The sequence below is a fragment of the Ictidomys tridecemlineatus genome, chromosome 10 (assembly GCF_052094955.1).
Source record: "Ictidomys tridecemlineatus isolate mIctTri1 chromosome 10, mIctTri1.hap1, whole genome shotgun sequence".
Taxonomy (NCBI): domain Eukaryota; kingdom Metazoa; phylum Chordata; class Mammalia; order Rodentia; family Sciuridae; genus Ictidomys; species Ictidomys tridecemlineatus.
The window spans coordinates 34,088,907-34,116,237 of NC_135486.1; the positions used below are offsets into that span (position 1 = coordinate 34,088,907).

At 35.9% G+C, this 27,331-nt stretch overlaps 1 protein-coding gene and 1 pseudogene across 2 annotated transcripts in view; both read right to left on the bottom strand.

The window, feature by feature from the left end:
- Positions 1 to 2,076: 2,076 nt before the first annotated feature.
- Nucks1 (nuclear casein kinase and cyclin dependent kinase substrate 1) overlaps positions 2,077 to 27,331 on the bottom strand; it is a 34,551-nt gene continuing 9,296 nt past the window's right edge. The window contains exons 2-7 of one of the 2 annotated variants that reach the window (XM_078022705.1): positions 19,502 to 19,551; positions 16,887 to 16,992; positions 12,148 to 12,203; positions 9,806 to 9,958; positions 8,884 to 9,030; positions 2,077 to 7,479 (exon numbers count right to left, since the gene is read on the bottom strand). In XM_078022705.1, the coding sequence (XP_077878831.1) occupies positions 7,280 to 7,479; positions 8,884 to 9,030; positions 9,806 to 9,958; positions 12,148 to 12,203; positions 16,887 to 16,992; positions 19,502 to 19,551 (712 nt within the window). In that variant the 3' untranslated portion in view covers positions 2,077 to 7,279. Of the gene's footprint in view, positions 7,480 to 8,883; positions 9,034 to 9,805; positions 9,959 to 12,147; positions 12,204 to 16,886; positions 16,993 to 19,501; positions 19,552 to 27,331 lie in introns of both variants that reach the window. The other variant, XM_078022704.1, reaches the window with a different exon arrangement.
- Positions 19,587 to 20,906, bottom strand: LOC101967775 (inhibitor of growth protein 1 pseudogene; annotated as a pseudogene).

The following is a 27,331-nucleotide window of genomic DNA, read 5'->3' on the forward strand; positions in this document are numbered from 1 at the left end:
CCTATTTCCCATTTAACATCCAAAAAAGATTGCTGCTGTGTGTACTAGGATGATAAGTGTGTACACGTTCTAATCCAAGTAGTGGCAAGGTGTCCTGATACACAGGATGCAGAGCCAGTACCTGAATGCCAGATGAGAAAAAGCAGTCATAGTTGATGTGAAGGACAAACACTGCCCTCTACTGGCAGAAGGCAATCTTATGTAGTCAAGATGACTAACCTTTTTCCTCAATAGTTAGTTACAACAATCCTGAAACAATCAGAAGAAAAAAATAATTTAAATAATTTGAAAATATCCCCCGCTTCATGGCACTGGGCATTGAATCCAGAGGCTCTCTACCACTGAGCTAAGCCCCTATCCTTTTTTAATTTTTATTTTTTTGTAGTAGAGATTTAACCAAGGAGTGCTTAACCATTGATATATATCTCTAGCCTTTTTAAATTTTTAAACAGGGTCTTGCTAAATTGCTGAGGCTGGCTGAGATGACAGGTGAGCTCTACCACACCCAGCTATTTTTTCTTTTGAGACAAGGTCTCCTGAAAGGTTGGCCTTGAACCTGCAATCCTCCTGTCTCCTGAGGGGTCATGGGAATTTTGAAGTACTTAATGAAAAATCTTCATACCTCACTGAAAGATTGTACTTTTTTTTAAATTTTTTTTCTTAATATTTGTTAGTTATTGACGGACACAACATCTTTGTTTGTATGTGGTGCTGAGGATCGAACCCGGGCCGCACGCATGCCAGGCGAGCGCGCTACTGCTTGAGCCACATCCCCAGCCCCAAGATTGTACTTTTATTAATTTTTGTTGTTGTTTTGCGCTTTGGGGGATGGAATCCGGGGCACTGAACAGCAAACACTATCACTGAGCCACATCCCCAGCCCTTTCATTAAACCTTTGTCGTAACTCATTGTATTGGTTCAAGTACCATTGTTACTTGGAGATGCCAAAGAACAGCAAAATGCTACTACCAGCTGACAACATGACACAAACCTGATTCAAACCCTTGTACCACATACTAGCCCCATCAGGTATCAATCACATCAAGACTCATTCTACTTGAACCAGTCTATTTTCTGTAATATTGGAAGGAAAAAACATCTTGCCTATTTCATAATCGTTGTGAAAATTAAATGAGGTAATATGTAAACACAAACATGAATTCATAAGACTGCAATGGGCTGTACAAGTATATTATTAATTACTGTACAGTCAGATTTCTAAATAAGTCAAGGTAGTTCTAAACATATTTTTACCTCCATGTGTTTGATGTTTAGCCACTTGGAGTTTTTGAAATTTTTAAAACCAGATTATATGTCTTTAGTACTGTACAGAAACATAAAATTTGGTATATTAACCACAAAACACAGATTGAGGAAAAATGGATTGCTAACATTCTTCTGATATCCCACTTTGGGACAACTTTATTAGGAAATAAAATAAACCTAGCTAGTCACTGACATATAACAGCATGCACAAAAGCATTTAATTTCAAAGCAAAGGGAAGCATATAAGTCAGTTACAGTATTTGCTGACAAGGCAAGTATATAAATGAGAGACTAAAAAGAATAAAAGCCCCAATAGCTACGTCATAGCCCTGTTCTAACAAGGGAGCTTGTACCATGTTCTTCATTTAAGTAACATTTAAGTCATAAAAGATGATTTAGTATAGTTCTAATGGGTATTTGAAATTGAATGGAAATATTTGTGAGCATAAAAATTATCTTTTATAATACAGATCGCTGAGATAAACTTTGCCCTTCACAATACTTCCTGTCTTTGGATAAGAACATGAGGAAAAACACTAGTTAGGGATCCTACTACACTCAGTCCAGTCCTCCCTCTCTTAGCTCATTACAAATTAGTGAACCCACTGCCTCTTGATTTTGTGCTTTTAAGACAAGATAAGCTTTCCTTTTTCAACAACAGGGGGGTCACTGTTAAAAGTTTCTAAATTATTCAGGGAACTGTTTCTCCCCAAAGTCAGGCTGGACAGAGATCTGATGGGCCAAGGTAATCGGCTGTAAATCAGTGTATTTGTTTTGAAGTATTACAAGAAGTACACAGAGCACACATCTGGGTTATAAAAGCCCTTTTATAAAGCCATTTTTAAACAAAACAAAAAAAAAGTTTACAAAAGAAAAAAAAAAGATACAGAAAAAGAGTTAACTTGCTTCGCATGTCCCCAAAAGAGGAAAAAAAAAAAATAAAGGGGACAATGCCAACATGCTCAACAATAAGGGGTTCTTTTTCTTATTTTTTTTAATACAAAATACAAGCAAAGGATACACATACTTAAAACAAAGCTCAGGAGCAGACACGCAGTCCTGGAAACCCTTCAATAAAAGCAAAGCAGAGTTTGTTTTTTCTTTGTCTATGCAGATACATACAGAGACTGGGATATGTAAAAATTAAGTATCACAAAAGACCATCACACGATTCTACCAATGCATGTTGCATCTATAAGCCACGAACATGGTCAACAAAATCATGTTCACTTCAACCCCATTTCATTTAAATTAAAGGAAAAAAACTTTTAAATAAAGTGGTTACATTCAAACTTTAACTTCCTTAGTACCATGCTGCAGATTTCAGCACTGTTAAGGTATTGCAAGAATGCCCAACCTTCTGGTGTCAGATCATGTATCTAGCCACACTGCAATATGAAGAAAGGGTCACAGCCCATGGACTAATTAATACATTTAAGCAGGTTCCTCTTTTACCCTTCCTGCTCAGAACATAAACGATTAAGGACTAAAATCAAGGAAGACTGGGAATTTTAGAGCTGGCAAAATGAAGTCTAAAAGATGAATCAAAGCAAACAATTACTGAGAACTTGGCTGCTGCTTAACCTGGCAAGTCTGTCTTTCCTGAAGTCTTACAGGATTAGGTGTGTAAGGTTTGCTGCAACACGTTCAAGGTAAACAAACTAAGTAGAGCTCTTATTTACAAATCTTGTAACAAATACTTCTGGAGGAAAAAAAGAAAAGAATTCACTAATTTCCAGAAGACAAAGGTTTAACTGCCAGACGTACACAAACACACACTCACACGCACACCCACACGATACTTCAGGGGTTTTTATACACGTTATTTTAGGGCATAAGCTGAGTACTACACCCCCACACCCCATCAAAAAAAATAATAAAAAGGAACAACAAAAACCCCAATTTTACCCTCCCCCCCATAATCTAGAAAACCCTCCCTCACCCCTGATGTACAAAGTGTCTGCACAACCGGTGGCATTCTCCCAGCCACACAAGGCATGCTCATACAGATGTCACCAGTCAGTCACTCCATTGGCATGGCAACGGGCAGGTATACGGGATTTTTCCCAATAGTGGTTATTAGTCAGCACCACTGTGAATTTTATCAATTAGGCTTTGAATAAAAGTATAACATAGATTTGATATTTAAAAAAGAATCATATTGAGTTTGTCTAAGACAAAAGGAAATGAGTTGAGAATGAAACTCAGCTAGATAGCTTGATATCCCAATATTTAAACAAAAAACCAACTGTCCAAGTAAACTCAGCTTCATCCACAGAGAAAGGAACAGATTTCTACCCTCAAGAGCAACCAGCTTATTTTCCCTACCCTTTGGCAGGAAATGTGTATGTACTACTTGTTCTAAGTCTTTTAGCTTGAATGCCATAAAGACCACAGCCCGGTTTTCTTCCTTTCCAAATTCCCTAGGTGAGTTTTTTTTCTGTTTAGCTACTGGGGATGCAGCCAAATAAAGACTGACACTCCAAACAGCAACAAGGGCCTCACGTTCTTTTATAAAGCTTTCCCAGTTACTCCTACTATTAAAGTCTGCTCTTGCCTTTCTAACCCTTAAAACAGCTCTTACAATGAAGTTTGTTTAAAGAAAAGCACTATTCCCTTCCCCAACCAGTATTCAAAAATCCACTTGTTACTTGAATGTCACGGACATAAAAAGAACTATTTAAAAAAAGTGACTCAAGTTCAGTTTAGCTGACCATATTCACAAGTTACCAAAAAACTACTAGAACATAACCCCAAATTCTATTTTTGATTTGTTATCTGTAAGACAATGCTTGAACTTACAAAGAATAAGTACTGAATTTGAGGATTGAACTGGGGCAAACCAGTTATTGTGGGAAAACAAAAACAAAACAAATGAAAAAAAACCCCACAACCCACTATCAAAGCTTCTTCAAGAAAACTCAATTACCATTCTTCCAGATCAAAAGATTTCCACTCATTACCTCCCTAAAGAAGGAATCACCCATTAATTTTCCTTTATAGAATCAAAATGGAGGGGAAATATGAAAGGGAGAAATGTTTTAGAAAGTAGGACAAATCTACCATTACGGAGATTAATATTTATCCTTTGGGCCCACTCCTCTAATTCCATTCTGAGGTGACGAGGGCTAAAAGCAGCAGCAAGTTACCAATGAGTAAGAGGGAAGCTACCCATTTCTAGTTAGGGGAGGGGAGGCTGGAAAAAAAGAACCTTAACAACTAGAATGTAGTGTCAGTCAGCATAGCTGCCGAAATCTGTTACAGAGGTAAACCTAGCACAGCTAACTAAGAGAATTCGGATAACATAAACAAGCACCTTCAAAGTTAATGTCCCACTTCCTGAGCACTGCAAAATAAGACAGTGAATGCTATTGCCACTTCACCATAGGCACACTAGATAAAAAGAGAAGTTCAGCCGAGGGAGGTGCCAATGGCTGGCCACTATTGGCTTATAGCTACAACATATCCTGACATCATTATCAAGCCTGACTATTGGGCACCTGTTTCCAGTTGAGTCACCAAAACAGTCCTCCCATTTGCATGCATGATTTGAGGGGAAGACTAGAGTGTTTTAAATCATTAAAAGAGGAGAAAACAAAGGTAATTCAGAGCCTGTCTCACCTGGGGACACAGATCCTTCTGTCCAGCCTATTAGAAATAGAAAATATATTTTTCAACTTAATTATTTTTAAAAGGGACCCTAAAAGAGAAGCCCAATCAAATGCACACAAGTTAACTAGAATACACGATTATCTCTAAAGTATGTGCATATATCACGATCAGAGATGTTAGTGCAGAGTAATGTCTTAAAGAGACAGTTACACACACACAAAATGGGAGGCTAAAGTTTAAAGAGAACTCCTCCCCAATCCTTACAAAACAAAACCTTTGAAAAACCCAGATGTTTCTAGGAATGTAAGACTTAAAACCCCCAAACAACATAAGTGCATGGTGGAAACACTGATAGGTCTTTTACTTACAAACACAAACCTATTTTGTTAAAAATGGATATCTGAATAAAATCACTAAAGCACAGAAAATAATCCTTAACACCCTCATTACAATGTTTGCAACCATAAATTTTACCACCATGTAAGATAAAAATCCAACTGCTATTTATGTTCAAGTCCTGCATTTTTTGGCCATGTATTAAAAACTCCTTATTCATTCTTTAACACACAGTGCAACAATGAAATGACTCTCTGCCACTGGGTGTTTTTAAAAAATCAAAGTTAAGAATGTTCCTAAAAGTTTCTTTATAATTAAGAGTAAAAATAATTCCTTAAATAACCCTTGTCCTAGGAACACCTGCAAGAAAGTTATATTGTCTGAGAAATACATGCTGTCGTCACTTAAAAGACAGAAAGAAAACAACAAGAGGAAGATATTGAGGAAGCAAATCTCAATTAAAAAGCAGGAAAAATGCAGAAATTAAATTTCACCATATTTTCAATTTATTATTATACCAGGATCTCTCCCTAACCTTTGCTCCTTTTAATTCAGGGTATCAGCATATGGAGGATCAAACTTGCAAATCTATTTCCTAACTACTTTCCTAAGGCATGTAAAATGTCTATTTACCAATGGCACACAGGCCTCCTAAATGCAGGATTTCCTAGGCTTGTTGAGTCTCAGTCTCTTGCTTTGAGAAACATGAGCAGTAAGCAGGGGGTCAGACTAAGTCAAGAAAAGCCAACTCAATAGTATGGAAGCAACATTTAACATACTTCCTATCCTGTCAGTAAGTGAAGAATAGTTAGGAAAAGTGTCCCCTAGTGAGCTGATAGGCCTGGGGATAGGGGGCGCAGTGGTGTTCTATGTAGCAGCAGGAAGCAGAGATGTACTTCACACCATATTTCTACAAAGAAACGGGAAGATTGGGATATAAAAAGGAAAATGTTCTATAACAAATAACCGCATGGTTCATGGGATCTGAATGTACATTTATAACATAAAAAGAATTTCAATTCTCTGTTTATAAGGAAATACCTCAACTCTCTGTGACTGAGTTTCACATTAACCGGAACTTTATTTGCTTAAAACCTAAAACATTGTCAGTTTGAGAAGAAACCCCCTGTGATGTGTAGATTCACCTTACCATTCAAATTCTAGGGTGTCTATTTTCTTTTTTTGATCCTTGGTAAAATTTTATCCAAAAAAACAGGATACACATATATATTTTTAAAACATGAACCATTAGAGAATGAAATATGAAATCAAGAGTGATTTCAGTTTTGGCGGCTCTTGTTTTTTTTTTTTCAGTTCCTTAAAGACTGTAGCAGGATAAAAGGATCACTGGCTCCGAGTCTCTTTGAGATAATAAGTGATGAGATAAAAAAGGAAAACCCACACCCCCAAATAAGGTCAGGTAAACCCAATCCCCAACCCCCACCCAGGTAAAAAATATGAGTACTTTTAGTAACAATTCAGAATTCATCTTTATATCCTACCTGCCTCATCAGTGGAAGTTTAGAGTCATGATTTTTTTTAGACATTTATACTTAAGCATATAGACATATAAACTCATATTAGATGACAACTGATTTTTTTAAAGAGTCCAGGCAGAGAAAGAAGCAATCATTTTTAACTAAAACCTCTCTATGTTTTTGATTACTGTTCAACTTGCTATTGTTTAGCAAAAAGCAAAGTTTCCATAGTGTTCATCTCAAATCTTATTGCTTTACAACTGTGGTATACCTTCCATTAAAAATAAAAAGATGAAGCAGTCAATCCAGTGATTAAGTTGACATGGCTTTCATTGGGAAAGGGGGGTAGTGGCAAAGAGAAGCCCAATAGACAAAAGGTAACTTAAACACTTCAACATACAATGGTTTTCTTAAAAAAGAGAGAGAGAGAGAATGTTATTTTCAACAAATGGAAAAAAGCACTGAAAGCCCATGAGTCAAGCCATAGCCAAAACCATGTTCTATCTTAAGTAGATTCTCTTTTTTTCCTCCTCTTTTTTTCTTTTTTCTTTTTTTAATAAAATCTCTCCCCAAACCATTATCACTTTTAATCCTCCCCAGACTGGGCTTCATCTTCAGACCCTTCATCCCCAGATTTCTCAGGTGGGGGGCTTGCAGACGTCTTCTTTTCAGGAGGGCTCTCTGGTTCTTCATCTTCTTCTTTGGGAGAAGGAGTCTTTTCCTTTGAGGCCTTTGAAGCTGTGGGACGACCCACTTTCCCTTTGCCTTTCACTGGACTTGGCGTCACTGAAAGAAGAAAAACAATGTTTAGGGAAGAGAAAAAATGTCTTTCTGTAAAAATAAAATCTATAAAACACCAACCTATCTCAATTTCTAAACAAGTCCTGATACATTACTACAATATGTTGTAGTAGGTTCCAAATATTTTTTAAATTTATTTTTAACTGATATATAAAAACATAAAAATTGTGCATATTTTTATATGGTATAATGTGATGTTTCAATATACATATATGCTATGTAATGTTTAAACTTTTTTTTGGTGGTGGTACTGAAGATTGAGCTCAGGGCCTCACACATGCTGGGCAAGCATTCTACCACTAAGCTATCCCCCAGTTCTTTTAAAATTTTTTCTTAATTTGGGACAGGGTCTTGATAAGTTTCCGAGGCTGGCCTAGCATTTGTAATCCTTGTGCCTCAACTTCCTAGGTAACTGGGATTACAGGTGCATGCCACTACACCCAGCTCCTCAAACAGTTATCTAATCATTTACCTAATGTTATCAGTAATACCTTTAATAAAGAAATATGTTACAGAAAATGCATGTCATCCTTAGTGGCTTGTCAAACTATAAGTGTTCAAGATGGAAACTGTTTTTATGTTTAAAAAGCAGGACAAGAAGAGGGAAAGTATGACTTAATGTGCATAGAAACTGAAGCCATCAAACAATTTTTGGTAGTTCCATCATTCCCAACAGCAAGAAGTATTTTTTTTTTTTTTTTTTTTAGGAAGAGTTAAAAAAACCTCTAATTCTACATGGGGTGTGGTGGCTCATGCCTGTAATCCCAGCAACTCAGGAGGTTGAGACAGGAGGATTCCATGTTTTAGGCCAGCCTCAGCAACTAAGCAGGGCCTTAAGTAACTCAGTGAGGTCCTGTATCAAAATAAAAATTGAAAAAGGCTGGGGATGTGGCTCAGTGGTTAAGTGCTCATGTGTTCAATCTCTAGTACCAAAAAAAAAGAAACCAAAACAAAACTCCTAATTCTATTTGCCAGAATAAAACTACTTACACAAAAAGCAAATCTAGATTTCTGATTTAATTAACAAACTAGTTCCAACTAGGGAAATATCTGGCAGAAAACATCAGGACTTAGAGAAAGTAAATTCATATTTTCAAGAGTGATTTTATTCTCATAGTACAGAGAATGAGGCAGAAACCAGAACTGAGAACTTGAATGCACTATTGTAGGACAATTTCAAATCTTCACACTGGATGTGGGGACCATGATATACATCAGTTGGAGAACAGGGCAGTTAAAAGGTTTGCTGACACAGTATTCCTACTACTATATCTGAAACAAATAAGCCATTATCAAATTTTACTTATACCTGGAAGTAGATGAAGACAAAGTACTGGTTCTTAAAATTTTTTCAAAGTAGCAATTAAATTTCACATTTGCAGAACTTACCTGTAGCCTTTAGTCTGGGTTTGGGCATTTTCTTTTCTTTTCTCTCAGGTTTGGACTTCTTAACCATCTTTTTATTTTTCTTTTTTGAACTGCCGTAGTCACTATCATCATCATCTTCCATTAGGAAATCTTCGTCACTGCCTGAATCTTCTGAGAATAAAGAGAATTTCAACATCTAACTTAATGTAAACATTCTTCCAAATAAACAAAGGGAAAGACTGTGAAGAATGATCAGAGGTTGGGATTTGGGAGTCAAACACTACTGGATTCTATTTGTAATTGTTCTAACAATGTGGTTGGAGTCATCACTGGCCCCATCTGTAAACGGGCTTGGCATGTACCTCACATAAAGGTTACATGGCCGATAAAGAGCTGCTCGGAGACAGAAGGGACAAAACAATCTAAATAAAAACTGAAACCTAAAATAACTTTTGGTAGTTTTATCAGGCCCATGTAGGACTGGTTGAAACCAGGGAATCAAACGGACCTGGTACTTTGGGCCCGATATTGAATAAATCAAACAAGAAAATTACAGGTAAAACAAAAATTCATATCACTAATCTAAATAACCTGTGCAATATCTACACTTTGCTATTAATTTTTTTTTGAGGGTGTCCTACATTCTGTACCACGCTAAAACACATCTCAAATCACAACATGTAGTCATTACTTTAATACTTGTTCATTTTGTGTTCGAACCTGAACATCTTTAAGAAAATAGGACAACCATTACAAATAGTGAATAATGAGAATATCTGAATACTTAAAATATAATGGGTCATCATCTCTTTTAACAGGGACTGTCAACCTAATTTAAGGGGCTGTATGAAACATTTAGTATCTTAGAAAATGCCAAAATAACCAGAGTCATAGACGATAATTGTAACCAAACAACCAAAGGACACTAGCCAACTTCACATACTCTCCTGGAATGGTGCCTCATCTTCTTCTTCTTGTTCTTCTTCACTGCCCACATCTTCCATGAGCATCTCTCTCTGCTTAGAAGCTGCTTTAGATGCTGCCTGCCTTTGTTGACGTACATTTTTATGATCATCTTTTTCATCTTCACTATCCTCTGCAATATGAAAGTTATCATGATGAAAGGATCAAATCATTTTTGCATATCAAAGATGACTGAAAGAGTCAACCTAGTGGCCAATATAGTATGTAAAGACGGCTTTATTTCTTATTTTCTTTTTGGTACTGAGGATTTAACCACTAAATTTACCACTTAGTGGGGCAATTTAACACTAAGCTATATCCCCAGCCCTTATTATTTTTTGAGACAGGGTTTCACTAAATTGCTTAGGGCCTCATTAAATTACTGACACTGGCCTTGAACTTGCAATACTATTACCTCAGCTTCCCAAGCCACTGGGATTATAGGTGAGTGCCATAGCACCTGGCTTTATTTCATTCTAAAAGGGTAAATTCTATCCTTAAAAATTTCTGCAAAATATAAAAAGGAGGAGTTAAAGTTCACAAGGAAAGAACCTGAATAATTCTATATACCCAGGACATTCATAAAAATAACTTAAACATGTAGTTTTAAGCAAATAACAAAGCTGAATTAAAGAGTGAACACATTTCCTATAACATACTTTAAATTTGTATCACTATTTTGCTCTAAAATTCTCAATTACATTCAAACCTATGTTCAGTGTTTTTAGAAAAGACAGAAAAATATTTTAAAGTATTTTTAAGAGGGGATGAATATTTTCCAGTGATCTTAAGAAATAAGACAAAAACCAATGTCAAATCATTACCCTTTACAATTTAGAGGGGTTAGAGGGAACCCTTTAAAAACATGTTTATATCAATTAGCTAAAGATACCTGGGACAAGCTTATAAAAAATTACTTTCACATATTACAATTTAATTAAAACCTTTTTTTTTTTTCAATACCCAGAGTGTTTGAGAATAAATTTGGTTTAAGGACAGTCTGCCAGGTCCCTGGCTCTAGAACAAGCTATGCTGTATTAGACTCTAGTATAGCCCTTTTAAGCTCTCTTAATTCTACTAAGGTTTAGCTGTCATTCTTCTGAAACACTCAGGGTCCTATGAGCCTTGCCATGCTCAGTGTTCAAATCCTCACAGTCATTGCCAAAAACCTCATCTACAGACAACAGAGAAGAAAGCTGAGTTGGTGGACCCTAAAATAAATTCACCTATTCTTGATATTAGTACAGAGTTATGTATCTTGAAATGCTCAAAAAAACTAATAAAGGTAAGATATTCAAGTTAGGATTCACAAGGCAAATGAATAAGTGTATGCTACATTATCTTAAGATCACCAGATAGTATAAAATGTTAAAATGATTTATTTTCAATGTAGGCAGCCAAACAGCATACATATAGCAGGAAAGTAAAACAGAGTGAATTTAGCAGAACCTTGTTTACCATCTAAATATCAGCTAAATAGCTGTCTAGTTAAAAGGAAAAACCAAGAAGACAAAGCAGGGACACAGGTCAAAACTAAGTGTCTGGGAGCAATAAGGAAAAAAATTCTCATTTCTTTTAAAAGTTAAACTTAACATTTAGTATCAGCAATAAGTCATCAGGATTGAACATTAGTCCATGGAGATGCCTCATTAATTCTTACAAAAAGTTTTCTTTGTAGGTAGTTTCTTTCTTTCTTTTTTTTTTCCTCTCTCTCTCTCTCTCTCTCTCTCTCTCTCTCTTTTTCGTTCAGATACTGTGGATTGAACTCAGGATGCTCTACCATTGCCACTGAGTTATTTCCTCTGATCTTTGTTTTTTATTTTGAGGTAGGGTCTTGCTAAGTTGTTGAGACTAGCCTTGAACTTGCCTTCCTCCTGCCTTAGCCTCCTGAGGTGCTAGAATTATAGATGTAAATGTAAAAAAAGTGGCACTGAAATTTAAGCCTTTTTGCTTTTCAACCTAGAATTGATAACTTCCTTTTTAATACCTTTATTTCACTTAGATTATACACATATATGAATTTAGTTTGAAGTCTTATCTGTTCACGTAGAATGTTTTCAATATTGACTGTGCATAAGAATAATCTACAGATACTTAAAAACACACAGAAAGCCTCAACATTCCACCTATATTCATTTAATTGGAAATCTTGGGGCACAACCCAGAGTGCCTGTTTTGTAATAAGCGACCAGGACAGAATCATTATTAATTATTTGAAGTTAGAGACATCTTTGTATGTCCAGTTTTTGCAATAGTGCCTGATGTACAAAATTGCTTGTTAAAATGCCTAATGAACTTATCACATTGAAAATAGTTTACTACCTGCAGAGTGAGAATCATCCTTCTTGGTCTTCACATCTTTTTCTTCTGAGTCCTCACTATAAGGTAAAAAAGAAAGGGTAAACACTTAATATGGTCCGCAGAAACGGACCATAACTTAAAGTCTTAGATCAATGTCTAAATGACCACAGATCTCTGATGTCTGACTTGAGAAAAGCATGAAAATAAAATGTTCAAACAAATGCTGAACAGTAAAATTGCTTCTATTATTTCTTCACTTCACAGTGATGTTGGTGAATAAGCTTAATTTTATCTATTATGGAAAACAAATTGCTTCCAAAGACCCAAAGTAAAAAAGAAGGTGTCTCAGCACAGGCCTGGTTCATAAGAAAAAGTATTTTCCATAGAGAAAGTAAAAAAATACTAAATATAAAATGAAAATAAAACAATTTAGTTATTTACTAATAATTATTTTCTAATAACTTTTGCTTCAAATATTTCAGAAACCAAATGACTCAGGAGGTTGAGGCAGGATGATTGCAAGTTTGAGGCCAGATTCAGCAACTTAGTGAGATCCTGTATCAAAATAAAGTCAAAAAAAGGATGAGAATGTAGTTTAGTGGTACAGTGCTCCTGGGTTCAACACCCAGTACTTTAAAAAAAAAAAAAAAAAAAAGAAGAAGAAAGAAAGAAAGATCAATAATAATAATCTCCTGCTTTGTACCATGGAGAAAGTAAGAGTGAGCTTACAACCACTGTGCAAAAGAAGCTGAGGAGCTTCAAAGTTAAATGGAAAATTAAAAAAAAATATTTATTTATTTTTTGGTGATACTAAGGATTAAACCCAAGGCCTAGAATATGCTAGGCAAGTAAGCATTCCACCACTGAGCTATATCCCTAGCCTGGTCTCACTGCCCATGCTGACCTCAAACTTGGCAATCCTCTTGCCTCAGCCTCCCAAGTAGCTGGGATTACAGGAATATCCCATAAAAATAACTTTTAAGGCTGGGGTTGTGGCTCAGTGATAGAACACTTGCCTAGCATGATGAGGTACAGGGTTCAATCCCGGCACTACATAAAAAAATAAACAAAATAAAGGTATTAAGGTATTGTGTCCATCTACAACTAAAAAAACAAACAAATAAAAACAAACAAACAAAAAAAGCCTTTTCAAGTCATAAACATTCATGTCCTCAAATCTTAAGTTGGGAATTTTATCATAAATTTGTTGTACGATCTTAAGCAAATCATTTGGCACTTACTCTTGAGTGCCAACGTTTTATGACTTCATGAGAAATTTTGATGAACAAAAAAGAAACACTCATCTGTAAAATCTGCCATCTTGACCTTCCTTTTTTAAACATCAGGTATTATAAATCACTTTGGTATTTCCCATAATGTAGACCATAGTCAAATGACAAATTACTGAACTAAAGAGAACAACCATATTTCTTTACCAAGTAATCTGACTCTGAGATACTTTATAATTCTGAAACTTGTGACTATACTATATCAACTTTTTTCATGTAAAATAGGGACTTAAAGGTTAGAATTTCGAGCTAACTGGTAGAGTGATTGCTTTTACAAGGCTCTGGGTTTGACTCCCAACACTCCCCCCTCCACACACACACACACAGGCATTTAATTTACAAATATAACCAATGATGAAGAATTATATCATTGTAAACACTATTAGTCTTTGAGCACCATTATGGCAAAGTCAAATGAAAGCTGAACTTTTAAATGAAGAATAATAGAAAAATCAACACAGCATTATTCTAAGGGAATACACAAGGCATCTAATCCAATGGCAATAAAAATTCAGAGAGATTTCAGAGAGAATAAAAAAATCAAATGGTTTCAATAAGAAAAGCTTTAGACTAGATATAATTACATTGATGAAGCATTATAATAGCAATAAGCAGTTCATTCCTAGGAGAAATATAAGTGAATATAATGAAAAATTGTTCTAAATCGCATCCCTGGCCCTTTGGAACTTTGGAAGACTTCTCTCCCAATGGTATAATTTTATATTTTTTTTTCCTAAAAAACATATTTGGAAAAAAAACCCCAACAACTCATAAAGCAAAAACAAAACAAATAATAATAATAAAAAAACATTGGAAATTATTCAACCAAAACCAAAACAAAACAAAAAACCCCTAGATATATGCATATGTACACATGCATACACACACACACACACACACACACACACACCCCTCCCTCACCCCCCCCTTCCTAGGGATTGAACCTATGGCCTTTAGAATGCTAGGCAAATGTTTTACCACCAAGCTACATCCCCAACTTTTTTTTTTTTTTTGTAGTTGTAGATGGACAGAATGCCTTTATTTTATTTGTTTTTATGTTTATGTGGTGCTGAGGATTGAACCCAGTACCTCACTCATGCTAGGCAAGCACTCTGCAGCTGAACTACAGCCCCAGCCCCATCCCCATCCCCATCCCCAACTCTTTTTAACTTTTATTTTGAGGGTCTTGCTAAGTTGCCCAGGATGGCCTAGAACTTGCGATCCGCCTGCCTCAGACTTCCAAGAAGCTGGAATACATGAGTGTGCCATCATATATGGCTAAATGTATAGGTTTAACAATAAGTTTAGGGCTCCAAGTTTCTTAGAAGAAATGAAAAATACTATGTAATTTCTTTGAACTGCTCATCTGTAGTAGAGTTACTTGGAAGTGGCATAGCCTAATGGCTGAAATATGGATTTTGGGTCCAACTGGCAGGGTTTCAAAACCTGCTTGTTCATTTGCTGGGTAACCTTGGTTAAATCATCAAACCCATCTAAGTTAACATCACTTAACCTAACAGAGGTGTTAAGAGAATTAAATGATAATGTATATAAAGCATATAATAGAGTCTGACATTAATAGTCAAAGTGGTAGCTATCCTCACTCTCATTATTATCATCATCATAAAAGAAGTCTTGAAGTTATGCTGTTATGAGACTGTGTGTGAAAACCTTGGAAAACAAGCAAAAGTTACAAGTTTCTGGCTTCATGAGGCAAAATTAGTTAAATTAAAACTTAGTTTTAGTAAAACTAAGAGAAGAGAGGGCTTGGAGTGGTAGAGTGCTTGCCTAATATGCACAAGGCACTGTGTTTCATCCATAGCATGGGCGAGGATGGAGCCCACAACAATGATTAAGTTATTTAAACAAAAAAGAATTGAGTATGAGATAGTAAAACTCTGCAGGCCACTCTACTTAAGATTCTATAAGCTTTAGTTGATTTGACCAGTGATTTGTGACTGAATGAGAGGTCACTTGTTCTTTGCTATCACTACAATGAAAATGTCAATACTAATTTTAATAACCAAGTATATTCTTAAGCAGACTTTATGCTTATGTTGAGGTTTGAGATAGCAGCAGAGGCATTCTTAGGGAATTCAAATATTTACTTTTTAGTTATAGATGGACATAATACCTTTATTTTATTTATTTATTTTTATGTGGTGCTGAGGATCGAACCCAGGGCCTCACACATGCTAGGCAAGTGCTCTACTGCTGAACCACAACCCCAGCCCCCACCAGCACGCCCCTTTTTTATTTTAATTTTTAAAATTTGTTCTTTTTAGATATATATGACAGAGTGTACTTGACATATAATAATACATGATGTATAAATTATTCTAATTAGGACCTCAATCTTGTGGTTGTATATGATGTGGAGTTTTACTGGTCATGTATTCATTTATGACCACAGGAAAGTTATTTCCAATTCGTTTTATTGTCTTTCCTATTCCCACCCCACATTGCTACCCTTCATTCCCCTTTGTCTAATCCAATGAAATTCTATTCTTCCCTCCCCTTCTCATGTGTTTTTTTTTTTTTTGGGGGGGGGGGCAGGGGGCAGGGGCAGGAGTGTCAGGGATTGAGCCCAGAGGTGTTTACCACTGAGCCAAATCCCTGGCCCTTTTTGTATTTTATTTAGAAAGAGTCTCACTAAATTGCTTAAAGCCCTGCCTTTGCTGAGGCTGGCTTTGAACTGGTGATCTTCCTGCCTCAGCCTCCCCAACTTCTGGGATTATAGGCATGCACCACTGCGGCCAGCTTATTGTGTGTTTTTTCTTTGGGATTATTTATTTATATTGTATCAGATATTGAATTCAGAGGCCCTTAACTACTGAGGCTCATCCCCAGCCCCTTTTTATTTATTTATTTTTTTAAAAAATTTTTAATATTTATTTATTTTTTTTAGTTATTGGCGGATACAACATCTTTGTTTGTATATGGTGCTGAGGGATCGAACCCTGGCCGCATGCATGCCAGGCGAGTGCGCTACCGCTTGAGCCCCAGCCCCAGCCCGTCAGCCCCTTTTTATTTAGAGACAGGATCTCACTGAATTGCTTAGCACCTCACTGTTGCTAAGGCTGGTGATCCTGCCTCAGCCTCCCCAGACACTGCAATTATAGGCATGCCCCACTGTGCCCTACTTTTTATTTTGACACAGGTTCTCACTAAGTTGCTGAGTCTGGCTTCAAACCTGTGGTCTTCCTGCTTCAGCCTCCTGAGCTGCTGGGATTATAGGTATGTGCCATCAAGCCTAGCTGATCACTTTGGATTTAAGGTTGAATCTGATCAAGCCTCATGACTCAACTCTAGACCTAGAGCATGACCTGAGAGAATGAAATATGCAAAACACTAAGCAGACAGTAAGAACTCTCCAAAAACTATAAGGAGATTTCACCAACTTAAAGATCAAAGACTGCCCTCATTTCAGAGTGACAGTATCAGCAAGAATAGAAAAACAATGCCTCTTACCTATCTTCCTGTGAATTCTTTCCAGATCGCCTCTTATTTTTAGCTTCTCGAGGAGATGATCGAATTTTCTTAGCAGGAGGACCTGAATCTCTTCCATAATCTTCATCTAAACAGAGCATTTTTCAAATTCATTTAACCATATTATGTTTACATGTTAAAAGCACCAACTTATATTTACAGATAATAATTATCTCATGTTACTTAGATGGCAAACAAAAAATTTTCCTAATATTTTCTTTTATTTAAAAAAATTTTCCAACCTAGTTTTATCACATTAATTCCATTTTTGTATATTACCCTCTAGTCCTCATATATTTATATATTTTATATACCTATAGCCAAATCTCGTCATTTTATATCATTCCATTTTATGATTTTCCCATTGTCAACATCTTCATATTTATTTGAATATTATTATAATAATAAGGTTATGTCAAAAGCATTTTAGAAAGTAAAAAACTTAGAATTCTACAATCCTAACATAATTACTGTTATAAAGCAAATTACTTGTAAACTAAAATATTAAACACATATAATGTATTCTGGGTACTCTAGCACTTCAGAAAAATAGCTCTAACTTCAAAAGCCTTATACATTACAGAAAATTGTCCTACATCAAAAGGTGATTATTTCCAAAACTATTTACTACACCATTTTACATGTAATGGCAAGAAGGTGGAAGTAGTCTGGAGCTTCAGCAATTATTAAGTGACTAGATATATTATAAATTCCATGATGGACTATCATACCATTTAGAGGAATTTTTCAAATGCTTTAATAAAATTTGAAACATACTTTTAAGTATGAGGGAGATAGGGTCAAAGACCAAGACCTCAACTCCATTCCTATTCTCCTCCCCTCCCAAGGATTGAACTTAGGGGGCACTTGACCACTGAGCCATATCCCCAGCCCCATTTTTATTTTATTTAGACACAGTGTCTCACTGAGTTGCTCAGTGCCTAGCTGTTGCTGAGACTGGCTTTGAACTCGCAATCCTCCTGCCTCAGTCTCCTGAGCTGCTGGGATTAAAGGTGTGTGCATCCATGCCTAGCTGTATTGGCCATTTCTTCATCCACTTCTTAGAATTTGGTTCTTGCTTGCAATTATTCTCTCTGCAACACTAATTATGTGGTTGCAAGGAGTCCTTTTCCACTCCATGTGGGACAAAGTTCAGGGTTAGAATGTTACCATCCCTCAGGAGAATCCACCAGGAAGCACTTCAAGAATTTAATGTCCACTCCTGCTGGGGATGGAGGTACACCCTTAAAATCCCAGCAACTCAGGAGGCCGAGGAGGAGAATGGTAAGTTCAAGGCCAACCTCATCAACTTAGCCAGGCCCTAAGCAAGTTAGCAAGACCCTGTCTCTAAATAAAATACATTTTAAAGGGCTGGAGATGTAGCTTCAATTCCATTTTTAAAAGGTTAAAAAAAAAAAAAAAGACTAGGAATTAACAAAAAGGTTGAAATACTATTTGCTAGCTAATGGGCCTTGAATATTCTCTCTGCCTCAGGTTCCCTAACTATAAAATGAGAATAGTAATACCACATCTCATTAATGGGACTGTTCTAAGGAATAAATTATTAATACAAACATTTAGAGCAAAATTCCTGGAGCAAAAGGCAGCATTTAGTATTTAGTTTTTACTCCTTTGTATATCTGTTTTTTAAAATATTATTTTTTAGTTGTTGATGTATCTTTATTTTATTCATTTATTCATATGTGGTGCTGACAATCGAACTCAGAGCCTCACACATGCTAGGCAAGTGCTCTGCCTCTGAGCCACAACCCTAGCCCTCTTTTGTATCTTTCTGCATTTTTCAAAGCTTTCCCAAGGGGGGGAGGGGTAGAAGAGTGGGAAGGAAGGAAGAAAAGAGGGAAGGAAATACTATGATGAATTAGTTAATAAATCAAAGTTGTTACACAAAATGGAATCCCATTTTAGTTACTTTATTATGTAAAAACCTTAACCCTGCCCTCTAATACAAGACACAGGTTTTACTCTGAAAATAGCCAAAATTTTTTGAGATGGCGTTCCACTATGTTGTCTAGTTTGGCCTCAAACTAGGGCTCAAGTGATCCTCCTGCTTTAGTCTCTAAAGTAGCTGGGACTACAAACAGGCTACTGTGCCTGGCTAGCAGGAGATACTTTAAGTAATAAACACTATATTGGAATTATAGGACATTTAACTTTAGGACTCAAAAACCATGTGAGAAAAAAAAATTAAGTGTTTATTATCTATGACTTACAAGAAAGCTAATTCCTATGCAAATTCATTTTATTTTGGTTAACACAAATAATTTGGACAAATATTCTAAAAATAAAAAAATAAAACTTATTCTACCAGGTACAGTGGCACATGCCTTAATCCAAGTTGACTCAGAGAAGGCTGAAGTAGGGAGACTGCAAGTTTGAGGCCAGCCTCAACAACTTAATGAAACCCTTTCTCAAAATAAAAATGCTGGGGGATGTAGCTGAGTAGTAAAGTGGCCTAAGTTCAATCCCTAGTACTGCAAAATGAATAAATAAAATTTATTACTAAAATATGATATATTAGCTGCCAACTCTTCCACTAGTCAGTCCAACATAAAATTGGTTGAAATCACAAAACATACCTGCATCATCAGATTCCTGAAACTGTGAGTAATCAACAACCTTCCTGTTTCTGTAGAAAGAAGAGAATAATTAACATTTCCAAACTTTTCCAAGATATCAGAACGTACACTTTATTTCATACATAGAATTAGAGTAGCTCTCTGAAAATTATTTAACAGTTCCACATTTTACCCAATACTTCATATTTTTTTAAAAAATATTTATTTTTTAGTTGTAGGTGGACATAATACCTTTATTTTTATGCGGTGCTGAGGAACGAACCCAGTGCCTCATGCACATTAGGCGAGCGCTCTATCTCTGAGCCACAACCCCAGTCCTTCACATTTTGTTACAGGAAAATGCAGCTCAATTCAAAATATTTCAAATTATTATTTTTATACTGCTCATCTCACTGACAGTTCAAATACCATAAAACTACCTTCCCAAAACACATGTCAGCAAAATAAACTAACTCACCATACTTTCATTATACAGATACCATATTTGCAAGGCAAAATTGTAAATTTTTATTCTTACTGCTATACACATGTATAGTTCATAAACAAAATTACTGCCAAACTTTGTTTTCAAGGCAATAGCAATTTTTAGACATAAAATAGTTAAAGTAAAACAAAAAATACAATAACACTAAATTAAATGTTATACATGAGGACACTAAAGCTTACTGGTTTAGTTAAAAGATGTTTTTTATTAAAGGGTATATCATTTAAAAAAATTTTTTTTTAGTTGTAGATGGACACAATATCTTTTTTAAAAAAATTTACATTTGACAATTCCCACACCTCAACAAAAGTGACAATGTAATAAACATACTGGTTGATTCTGTTCTCTTCAGACTGTTTAATGTCCACAAACTGTTTTAAGTCTTCTTTTTTGGATTTTTCCAGTGCTTTTTCATTATTTTCTCATCTTCCCTGACACTTGGTGCAGTATCACTTGACTTGGTTTGTGACTGAGTCATTCTCAGAAGTGGAACCACTAGATGGGGCACTCTTCTTTGTGGTAGCTTATCATTTCTCCATTGGAGAGCTGTTTGCACAGTACTTGGGTTCATTTGAGTTAATGGGAAGGTCTGCAGGGGATGCTTCCATCTCTGCTTTGGCCTTGGAACATTTTCTTCTTCTTTGAGGTCTTCACTTTCTTTTCCTTGGGTGTTCCCAAGGTGATGTTATCATGGTTATGATTATTGGATGCATTCTCTCCATTTTTAGTGTTGCATTGTGGCTGGGACCTCTTGCTAGCATTCACTTTTCCTGCCTGTGTGATAATCTCATTCTTGGACTTATACTGGCCAGTTTTGCCACTTTGCAATGGTGTCACACTCTCTTGATGTGCTTCAAAAAAGTTCAACATGACTTGTCTGCCCTGGTTCTCTACTAGCTATGCCATCTGACTCAATTTGAATCTTCTCATTGCCCTGCTCCTAGCTCCAAATCAGAGTGGTCTGGATACAGTGTACCACTCGCCTTTTCTAGGCATCAACCATCTTTCCTTCATTCAAACTTCTCAAAATATTCATCCAATTCCTTCAGGATTTCCCTTGGTCACTTACAACTTCTGGCCACTTGTGCTGCACCCTTAGATCAGCAGAGAGGTTTCTGGGACCTTTGGTGGGTCACCAGACCAGGCTGGCTTCCAGAGCTGCTGCCCCGGTGCCAGCCTCAAACTAATCTTAATTTTTGCTTTCTTACTAAATCTAAATTTGAAATTCCTCCTTTAGAAATATTAGCAAGCTTCCATGTTAGAAACCACACAGACCAGCTTCCAAAAGTGTCTTAGGACATCACTTAAGATCCAAAGACAGTGAGTATAAGCACTGGTTATTTAGTATTATCATGATATGTAAGGATAATATGGGTGTGAGAATTTTCAAAACACACGTGGGGCTTAGCTGTAGAAAGAGGTATTGTCATATCCTCAGTTTTAGAGAGAGAAATAAAGATCTAGAGGAATTTTGCTTTGTTTTTCTTTCTTCTATCAAAAGCATGAAATATGCTCCAACTAAATGTCTATTAAGCCTTGAGACTCTCTTACTTGGCCCCCTCTGAATGCTATTTTCCCTTCACTTCAATAAATCTGTACTTTGCCTGTTTAAAAAAAAAAGTCTATCAATTCCACTTATATGAGGGACCTACAGTAGTCATATTCACAGAGGCAAAAAGTAGAATGGTGGTTGCAAGGCGCTAGAAGAAGAGGCATGAGTAGTTAAGATATACTTTCCACTATTAAACTGTACATTAAATGGTCAAGATGGTAAATATCATATTAAATAGGTTTTATCCTAATGAAAATGTAACTATTAAAACTATTTAAAAGAGTATTTGGGGGCTAGTATGGAAATGCCCACTGTGCTCTGGAAAAATGATTATTTTTAATGACAAATGCCATGAAAAATAGTATTATGATTACAATGCATCTTCTGTGTTATTTACAAAACAAAGAAAAAAGGACATGGAAACAAGGAAAGGAAAATACCCAGAAGAGGGATGATTTAAAAACAAAACTTTTTATTTAACAAGTCCATGAAATTAAAACAACAGTAGGTAGATTTATCTTACTTATTTTTTGTAATCTAGGGATTGAACCCAGGCCCCACAGAAGCTCTACCCTTGAGTTATACTCTCAACCCCAGAAAAGGAAGTTTGAAATCTTAATCCCTAATAATTGGACTCTAGGTTCCAAACTTGTAGGCATAATTTTAGTTTATCTCGTACTTGTGATATGGCAACAAAAATATCACTCAATTTCTGAGTGTCAAGTAGCCATAAATAAATCCCAAGACTACTTTATGCTACCAGGATAGAAAAGGATGCATCATATGAATATAAACTGAACACATTCCTTGCAAAGGGAAAACATGTTAGCTACATTACAGCATTCATTGACATGAAAAGGAGTAGTCATGTTTTCTTCATCATCTGAGCTTCTTGGAAGTAACAATCATGTCTGGATATCCACATTTATGGCAAAGGGCAAGGTAAAAAGTTTGCTTTTAGGTCAAATTTGAGAGCTCTGTTAAAGCTTATTTTTCTGTTTTATAGAATAATATCCAATATCCTTCAAGTCTTTGAGATCTCATCTCTTGCCACTTGACAATCAAGCAACCTAGAAGTTCCTCCAATCCTGTGGTTTCTTACCACTTGCTCCTGTTGCTTTGTCCCAGAAGGCTGTGCAGGTTACTCCCACACAAATCCAACCTGACCTCTCAACACCCTTAATCCTTTGATATACTATGTAATTTGCTAAAACTTCTGTCTTACTGAACTTAAACTTCTTGTGGGCAGGGAGACATTGTCTCTTCTTCATTAGGAACACCAAATTCAAGCAATGTATTTTTAAAAGATATTTTTATTAGTTGTTGATGGGAATTTATTTATTTATTTATATGCAGTGCTGAGAATCAACCCAATGCCTCACACCTGCTAGGCAAGTGCTCTACCACTGAGCCACCAACACAGTCCCTCAAGCAAAGTATTTGATGTGTAAATGGATTTAGCATCTGCAAAGGGTTAGGGTGGGAAAAGGCATCAGTAGAGAGGAAGTTTGCAAGACTGTCATTTTCAGCCTATCAGGCATCTGACTAACAAATGCCTTTCAAGACAAAACTGTTTCCTTCCTATGAAATAACTTGTTTCTTTAATAAATTTTCAAATTCAAGGCTAGCCTGGGAAACTTGGTGAGATCCTGTCTCAAAAACATAAAAAGGGCTGTGATGTAGCTCAGTGGTAACACACCCAAGTTAAATCTCCAATGCCGCAAAAAGGAAAAATCCTACACACAAAAACAACTTAGTTGAAAAGTCTATTATTAAGTATATTTTCTTTATTCTAATTTTCAAAGAGAACTGCAGAAATTCTATGCAGACAATACTGAGAAATAAGAAAGTTTCAAAACTGAATCGAAAGATGATCCTTTCCTTTAAAACCACCAATATTTAAACTTTTAAATGATCTGAAAACAGCCAGAATTTTGAGAATTATGTTATTTGGACCTGAATTATGTTATTTGAACACTACGTCATGTTCAATCACAAGAATAGGATCCTAAAAAGTTATACTCCATGTATGTATAATATGTCAAAATATACTCTATTGTCATGTATAGCTAAAAATAACAAGTTTTTTTAAAAAAATTATGTCATTTGTCATAAAAACTATTAAAAGAGAGTAAAGGGGCTGGGGTTGTGGCTCAGCAGTAGAGCTCTCACTTAAAACATGCAAGGCCCTGGGTTCAATCCTCAGCACCACATAAAAACAAATAAATAAAGGTATTGTGTCCAACTACAACTAAAAAATAATAAAACAAAACAAACAAATAGAAAAAACAGAGGAAAGCAAAATATGAGTATAGGAATGGAGTCTTATTAAGGGTAACTAGCCAAACCAAAGTAAACTAATAAAAAATTGATAAAAAGGAAAGGATTATTTAGGTAAATGATATATGGTAACAAGGGCCATTCATAATGACTAGTTATATTGACTTATAATAATAATCTGATTGATTTCTCAAACTATGTCCTGCCTTTTAAAGATACCTAAAAAAAAAAAAAAAAAACCAATTCTACTAAAGTCAGTCCTCTAAATGTGGGTTCCACATCTGCAGATTTAATGATGGACTAAAAACATTCAGTGTTTTAAAAAAAAAAAAGTGTACAGACATTTTTCTTTGTCATTATTCCCTAAGCAATACAGTATATAACAACTACTTTTGCGTGTGTGTGGTGCTGGGGATTGAATCCAGGGACTTAACGAATGCCAGGCAAGTGCTCTACCAATGGGTTATACCTCAGACCCAATATAACAACTATTAACACAGCATTTACAGTATACAGACATCACAGGTCATCTAAAGATGACTTTAAAACGTTCAGAAGAATATGCATAGGTTACATGCAAAGATACCATTTTATATAAGGGATTTGAGTATTCAGAGATTTTTCTAGCCTAAACAGAAACAACATTAGTCCCTCAAAATATTATTATTTAAATTCAAGCCAAAGCTAAACTAACTCTCCAGTGTATAATGAGTAATAACTAGAACTTGGAGGCCCATATTGTAAATTTTCAATATATCAGAGAGGTCAAAAACGAATTTCCAAACTGGATTTAAATCCTGACTTTGCCACTTACTAGTGGCATGTCCCCAAGGAAGTGCTTTCTCCTCAATGAACTTCAGTTTTTCTTCACTTTTAAAACAGGAATACCTCTCAAGATTGTTCTAGGAATAAGCGAGTGTCAGGTAGATTATTCTCCAATTAATATCAGCTACTATTTCTTACATCTCTCTCTCTCTTTTTTTTTTAGGTGTTGATGACCCTTTATTTTATTCATTTATCCATGTGGTGTGCCAAGAATCGAACCCAGTGCCTCACACATGCCAGGCAAGTACTCTACCAATTAGCCACAATCCCAGCCCTACATCTCCCTATTTTTATACTAAGTAATTTTTAACTTTATGGCAAAATTTTCAGGTTACCATTTAGATCCAATCAGGCTAGGGATATAGCTCAGTTGGTAGAGTGCTTGCCTTGCATGCATAAGGCCCTGGGTTCAATCCCCAGCACAAAACAAACCAAAAAAACCCACCATTTAGATCCAAGAAAGCAAGTTATAGCATTTTAAAACCATCAAATGGGTTATAACAATTCCCAACACTCAAATCAACTTGAGTTCCATTTAAACTAGTCTCAAAGTTTGCGCCAGAAAGAAAAACTGCAACCCAACAAGGAAAACAATACAAAATCTAGAGCATAAAAGCTTTATTTAAAAAAAAATTTTGATTTTTTTTTTGAGGTCCTGAGATTGAACCCAAGGGCCCTCTGCCAGAGCTATATCCCTAGCCCTTTTTAATATTTTATTTAGGTATAGGATCTTTCTGAGTTGCTTTTAGGACCTCGTTCAGTTGCTGAGTCTGGCTATGAATTCATGATCCTCCAGCCTCAGTTTCCCGGGCCGCTAGGATTACAGGTATACACCACTGTGCATGGTTGGCCTTCAATTTGTGACCTTCCTGCCCCAGTGTCCAGAGTCGCTGGGATTAAAAATGTTGCATCACAATGCCTGGCAGAAACACAAAAACTATATGCATGTATGTATATATATATTTATTTATTTTTGGTACCAGGAATTTGGTACCAAGTTTGCCTAACCACTGAGCCACATCCCTGACCCTTTAAAAACTATTTTTGAATTTTTGAACAGGTTCTTGCTAAAATTACTGAGACTGACCTTGAACTTGCAATTCTCTTACCTCAGCCTCTAAAACTGCTGGGATTACAAATGTATGCCACCACTCCTGGCAGAAACACAGAAACTTTAAATACCAATTTTGTGCCTGTTCTCACTTAAAAAGCTCATATAACCACTGTATCTAGATTTTAGGTGTAACTTGGGGAGGGAGCTTGGGGATATAATTTGGTGCTAGAGCACGTACGTAGTATGTGCAAAAGCACTGGGTTCAATCTCAAGCATCAAGGAAAAAAAGTTGATTTTGGTCATAACATACCAATTCCTGGATGATTCCCACAGGGCTTTGAACCAGGAAGCTTCCACTTTCATATTCATTTAAAATGTAGAAATGAAAAATAAAGTGGGGAGCTAAACAGAGGACACTAAAGGATCTGTTTGGCATAAATTATAGATAACTCAAAGCAGTATACTTTTGTTCAAACAAAATCTGTCTAGGGCTGGGAGTAGTTGTGCAAGCCTATAATCCTAGCACTTGGGTGGGTTAAGGCTGGAGTAAAAAGTTCTAGGCTAGCCCTGAAAACTTAATGAGAACCCCATCTCAAAAATTAAAAAAGGGCTTGGGAGGTAGCTTTGGTATAGTGCCCCTGGGATTCAATCTCCAGTAGCCCAACAACAAAGCAAAAACCAACCAACCAGAAAACTGCCTAGAAACAACAAATAAAACACAGCTATTTGTAAGTATAAGTAGTATTTTAAGAGTATAAACTTGGGGTTAGGAGTATGCTCAAAGGTACAGCGCATGCTAAGGCCCTGTGTTCAATCTCTTAAGATTGCAAAAGAACAAAAAGTTAAAAATAAAAAAAAAAATTCTAACACTACAAAGAAAAATAAAAAGTATAAATTGGTCTTATAATTCACATTTTAAAAAATGTCTCTGGGCTGGGACTGTGGCTCAGTGCTAATGCACTTGCCTTGCATGTGTGAGGCACTGGGTTCGATTCTCAGGACGACGTATAAATAAATAAAAGATCTATCAACAACTAAGGGGAAAAAATATTTTAAAAAGTCTAATATATCCCTGAAATTCAACATTATGAAGACTACTGATCTACAAAATCAGATTTTTTTGTGAAACCATGAATTTTGATTACAAGAGCAGTTTCAGAGTTGCTCCATCTAAATCCTCATTTAATTCTCACACTGCTCTAAGAGGAGCTAATTAATATTGTATCAATTTTGCCTGAGGAAAATAATGCTCAAAAAGGCTACATAGCTTTACTTCAATAAACAATTTACTACAACAAAGACTATTTTCCAACCTAAGTTCATCCTAATTCAAACTCACATATGCTACTGAGGCAACCCTCTAGAACTTTCCTAAACATTATAAAGCCAACTCTTCTGTGGAACTGATCCCATTAAAATTTCTGCACATCAACTATCTGCTCCTTTTTAGAATTTAGGACGTTTACCTTTTTCTATTGTTCTATCCCTCAGATGATTAAGCAATCTTACATATCAGATATTTCAGGATAAAAAATGTTAGCTCATTGAGGCCCAGGATGCCTGAACTTAGTTCAGGACAATTTCTTACAATTATCTCACTTAAATCTTTACCTTCAAGTTCCTTCTAAGATATAC